The 5,335-nt window shown below is 40.6% G+C and overlaps 1 protein-coding gene across 1 annotated transcript in view; it reads right to left on the reverse strand.

Moving 5' to 3' along the window:
• Window positions 1-3,234, reverse strand: part of EMWEY_00037570 (hypothetical protein, conserved) — a gene marked incomplete at both ends in the record, with an annotated part of 5,313 nt that extends 2,079 nt beyond the window's left edge. The window contains 5 exons of the mRNA XM_013478644.1: window positions 1-482; window positions 745-1,683; window positions 1,899-1,998; window positions 2,775-2,829; window positions 3,128-3,234. The exon at window positions 1-482 is cut by the window's left edge and continues 2,079 nt beyond it. Coding sequence (XP_013334098.1) covers window positions 1-482; window positions 745-1,683; window positions 1,899-1,998; window positions 2,775-2,829; window positions 3,128-3,234 — 1,683 coding nt within the window. The remainder of the gene's footprint in view (window positions 483-744; window positions 1,684-1,898; window positions 1,999-2,774; window positions 2,830-3,127) is intronic.
• Between the last annotated feature and the right edge of the window lie 2,101 nt (window positions 3,235-5,335).

The raw sequence follows: 5,335 nt of genomic DNA on the forward strand, positions 1-5,335 counted from the left end.
CAGCAGACTGAATCTCTGGGGAGATAAAACATCCCCATGTCTGCTGCTGTTGTTGCTGCTGAGTCTATCAGGACTACCTGCTGCTTCTGCAGCAGCAGCAGCAGCAGCAACAGCAGCAGCATCGAGTCGCTTACTACTACTACTACTACTACTGCTGCTATTGCTGCTGCTGCTGCTGCTGCTGCTGCTGCTGCTGCTGGTGTTATTATTGTCTTGTTCTGTTTCTTGTGTGTTTTCTTGTTGCTGATGTTCCTTGAGTATCATTTCTTCAATTTCTTCTAATTGTTGCTGTTTTTCTTTTTTTTCTTGCTGTTTTTGCTGCTGCTGCTGCTGCTGCTGCTGCTTATCTGCCTCTATTATACCTCCTCCCTTAGGGGATAATGTTAATAAGGATGTATCTAATGGTCTTCCTATCCCTACATATTTATCAGGGGCAGGAGCTATACCTGCATATAAAAATTGCTGAAATAATGGTAAATCACCTGCAGCACCAGCAGCAGCAGCAGCAACAGCAGCAACAGCAGCAGCAGCAGCAGCAGCAACAACAGCAGCAGCAGCAAACACACACACATATATTTATATCCATGCATGCACACATTGGAGAAGATCATGTTATTCATAAAGAAAGGGATAGAAAGGGACTGAAGGACAAAATATAATAAAGGGTTTAGCTGCTGCTGCTGCTGCTGCTGCTGCTGCTGCTGCTGTTGCTGCTGCTGTTGCTGCTGCTGTTGCAGTTCTTACCATCTCCAAAGGCTGTAGCAGTTCGTCTTCTTTCTCCAGGTGTAAAGACAGACTCCCTCATGGGATCCACGACAGCAGCAGGACCAATGCTGCTGCTGCTGCTGCTGCTGCTGCTGTCTGGTCTTAATGGTGATCTTCTTATGTCTTTAGAAGATTCACTGCTGCATGGAGACACCAAAGATAACCGCGAGGGAGCAGCAGCAGCTTGCTTCTGCGATTCTGCTGCTGCTGCTGCTGCTGCTGCTTCTGCTTCTGCTGCTGCTTCTGCTGCTGCATCTGCAACATCTGCTGCTGCTGCTGCTTTTTCTGCTGCTGCATCTGCAGCATCGGCTGCTGCTTCTGCATCCACAACATCTCGAGCTGCTTCTGCTGCTGCTGCTGCATCTTCAGCATCTGCTGCTGCTGCTGCATCTGCAGCATCAGCTACTGCTGCTGCTGCCTCTGCTACTGCAGATGCATCTGCTGCATCTCTTATATTTGTTTTTGCTGCCTCTGCTGCTGCAACTGCTGCTTCTGCTGCTGCAACGGTTGCTGCAGCATCAGCTACATCTGCTGCTGCATTTGCATCTGCTGCATCTGCTGCAGCTGCATCCATTGCTGTTGCACCTGCTGCTGCAGCAGCAACATGCGCAGCAGCAGCAGCAGATATATCTCTATCAGGGGACATCCTGTCCCTATCTCCTTTAGCACTTTCCTTCTTATCTCCAGTCGCAGCAGCAGCAGCAGTAGGAGCATTAACACCTGCTGCAGCATTCACAGCAGCAGCAGCAGCAGCAGGATTTGGTACTGCTGCTGCTGCTGCTGCTACCTCTGCCTGTGTTAATGGAGGTTGACCACATACACGCCTTATACGATTAAAAGAAGATAAAAGACGAGGACTTCTTGATGGAAGTTTTAATCGTTCAAATTCACATAATAATATTGGTAATATATCCTCCACTGTATACACATACACCCTAAACCCTAAACCCTAAACCCTAAACCCTAAACCCTAAACCCTAATTGTAATAATAATAATAATAATAATTGTAATAATAATAATGATGGAGGAAAAAGAGAGAAATTACTTATATATATAATATAAATTGATAAATATTGCTAAACCCTAAACCCTAAACCCTAAACCCTAGAGGAGGAGGAGGAATAAGTCGCACCTTTTTCTTTATTAAATGCTGCCTCCGTCAATAATTTAACAACAAGAACAATAAATTGCACCATCAATACATTCAAATCCTTCTCCTCTGCTGCTTGGGCCTGAACAACACACAAACCCTAAACCCTAAACCCTAAACCCTAAACCCTTAAGTCTTAGGGTTTGAACCCCTATAAATAGGCCTAATAAAGAAAAAGGAGGAAAAAAGAAAAAGGGTTTAGAGAAAAAGAAATAAAAAGGGCATTAAGGAAAAGAAATATAATTGTATATTAAGGAAAAAGAAATAAAAAGGATAAAAAAGAAAAAGGAAATAAAAAAGGATAAAAAGGAATAAAAAAAAGGGTTTTCTTTTTTTCTGTACCTTTAAGGAAACAATTTCTTCTAATATAACTTGTAGACTGTAATCAATCTTTGAGTGTTGCTCAGCCAATCTGCATGCAAAAAACACTAATTAGGGTTTAGGGTTTAGGGTTTAGGGTTTGACAAGATCTATATGCATGCAAAAGACTCTTGCAGGTAGAAAAAGGAAAGACACACACAACAGCAGCAAACAGCAACAGCAGCAGAAGGAAGTAAAGAACAGCACCAGCAGCAGCAGCAGCCAGCAGCAACAGCAGCAGCAGGAACAGCAGCAGGAAGTAAATAAAAAGAGAATGATTTACTTTTGCAGCATCATTGTCCCCTCTGGTTCTTGTATATTTGTTTCTTTTTTTTCTTCTTTTTTTCGTCCTTTTTCTTCCTTTATTCCCTACATAAAAGAAGACAAACAAAAGGAGAAAAAAAGATATAAAAAGAGGAAATAAATCTATATGCATGCATGCATGCATATAGCAGCAATTAAGGTATTAAAGAAAAGAATAAAAAAAAATAAATTTACCTTGCTTGTTTTCTCCTCTAATGGCGCTGCTGTTGGCCCCTTTGGAGGGCTTTCTCTGCAGCACAGCAGCAACAGCAGCAACAGCAGCAGCAGCAATAGCAACAGCAGCAGCAGTAGCAAAGGTACACAAGAAAACACTCTCTTGCTGCTGCTACTTCACATACAGCAACTCAATGGTGGGCGACCGTCTGCTGCCTGTGCTAGCTACAACCTGCTGCTGCTGCTGCTGCTGCTGTTTTTCCTGCTCTAACTGGTGTTCTTGTTCTTGCTGCTGGTGCCTCTACTGCAGCAACTGCTGTTGCTGCTGTCGGTGCAGCAGCAGGAGGAGCAGCAGCAGCAGCAGATATACGTACCGCTGCACGGTGCTATCCTCTGTCTTAAGAGGGAGACGATCATAAACAACATCAAAGTTATATTCATTTCTTTCCTTCATCATCGTATTTTTATCCAAGACAAACATTACCTTAACTATATTATAACACACCTGCTGCTGCTGCTGTTGCTGCTGCTGTTGTTGCTGCTGCTGATGGTGGTCTCGATGCTGATGCTGATGCTGCTGCTGATGATGATGCAGTTGCTGTTGTTTTTATTGCTGCTGCTGGTGCTGTTAAATGTCTAAAGATATATATTCTCCTGTTGTTGCTGCTATTGCTGCTGTTGGGGTGTCTCGGGAGGTCGAAGCGATGAGTCCGCTGTTGTCTGTCCGGTGGGTAATTCAACTTTACACAGATGAAGGGGGGGAAGGAGAAAAATATCCTTTTTGCCTGTATAAAAGGGTGATATGTTAAATAAAATAAAGAAATATACACAAGATAAGCTATAAAGAATCCCCTATAGCAAAGAAACAGCAACTATATATACCCACCAAGCTTATAATGCAAGTAAGCAAGGAGGGTGGTACAGAAGAAGACTGAAGAAGAACACGACGAGCTCGCGAAGGAAAGAAGGCTAAGGAACTGTTAAAAGGAAAAGAAAATATACAAACGAAGACGCAATAAAAGAAGAAAAAGACGAAGAATACGATGTTATGCGTAAGAAGAAATGATGTGCAGGAAGGAGGCAGCAAAACAAGAACAGCCCGGTGGTCGGGGCGCCGATGTTCCTTGAGGAAGGGGTACTTTTTACTGATTTTTTCTTGTGTTTTATATTTAAAATAGAAACCACTCTCTAATAAACAGAAAAGTGCACTTAAATATGGCCAAAAATGGAGAAGATTCGCCGCAAAATGATGAACAAACATCAAGATCTGACCTGCAGATACACCGCAACAATCCTACCGATTCATATTCTTGCACTATGTTGGTTATCATCATTTATATTTAGCTTTCTTTAATTCTTTTTCAATAAATCCTTTTTAAATACTTTGGTTTTCTTCAGAATGCAAAGGATTCCTTCATTACTTTCTTTATAAGAGGAATATTCCTTCATATTAACTAGATAGACAACAACAGCGCTTGCCTCTTGTGGGTATATTATTAATAGAAGGTATAGGGATACTTCTTGTTGATTGACGATTACTGTAAGTATATTTATTCGCCTTTTCTTTTTAGTCTTCTATTATTTAGCCATTATACAATAATTTTGTCCCTTTTACCCCTAACTAGCCTCCTGTTACCATACAAATACGAGTGAGTCGGCAGCGCAAGCAGCAGTGTGTGTGTGTGTGTGTGCGTGTGTGCGTGTGTGTGTGCGTTTCTTTCCTTCTTTATTTTGTTTATTTATTTACTTTTATTTTTTTCTTGTCTTTATTTGTTTATCCATTAATTTAATTCAATTTAATTGTTTATTCTCTCTTATTCTACTTAGGCTTGCATGTGTGGTGGCAATTTATGCTGCTGCTGCTGCCCCTGCTGGTGTTGTTGTTGTTGCTGCTGCTGCTTGTTGTATGCTATTATATAAGTCTCTGCATGCACTAGAGGTTCCTTATCAGCAACTGAGGTGTATAGGCACCTCAAGGGCAATTAGTTGTGCTGCTGCTGCAGTTCTTCTTCTTCCTATTAGGAAGTGCAGCAGCAGCAGGAAATATAATATACTTATTAATAAAAATTAAAAGACGCATGCAGACTATTATAGGTAAATAAGGAGAAAAGGAGAAGAAAAACAAATAAATGAATAAATAAAGACACAACAAGGGGGACAAAGACACAAAAGAATAACACATAATAACAACAGTAAGACAATAAATATCTAGGGTTTAGGGTTTCGCCTCTAAACCCTAAACCCTAAACCCTTATTCGTACAAATAGAGGGTTATTTAGGCAAATAATTAGAATAAGAAACACCTTTAGGGGCCCCTACAGGGGCCCCTGTAGGGGCCCCTGTAGGGGCCCCTTAATGGTTTATTGTGCTGCTTATACACCAGAGGAGAGGTAAATAGAAAAAAGGAGTTCTTTTTTTTTTATTTATGTAAAAGGAAGAAAAGAAAATAAAAAAAGAATTAAATACATTTATTTATTTATTTTTCTTCCTTTTTCTTTTATTTTTATCCATTATACATATACATAATACATATACATATACATATACATATACATATACATATACATATACATATACATATA

The sequence above is a fragment of the Eimeria maxima genome, genomic scaffold (assembly GCF_000499605.1).
Source record: "Eimeria maxima Weybridge genomic scaffold, Emw_scaff564, whole genome shotgun sequence".
Lineage (NCBI taxonomy): Eukaryota > Apicomplexa > Conoidasida > Eucoccidiorida > Eimeriidae > Eimeria > Eimeria maxima.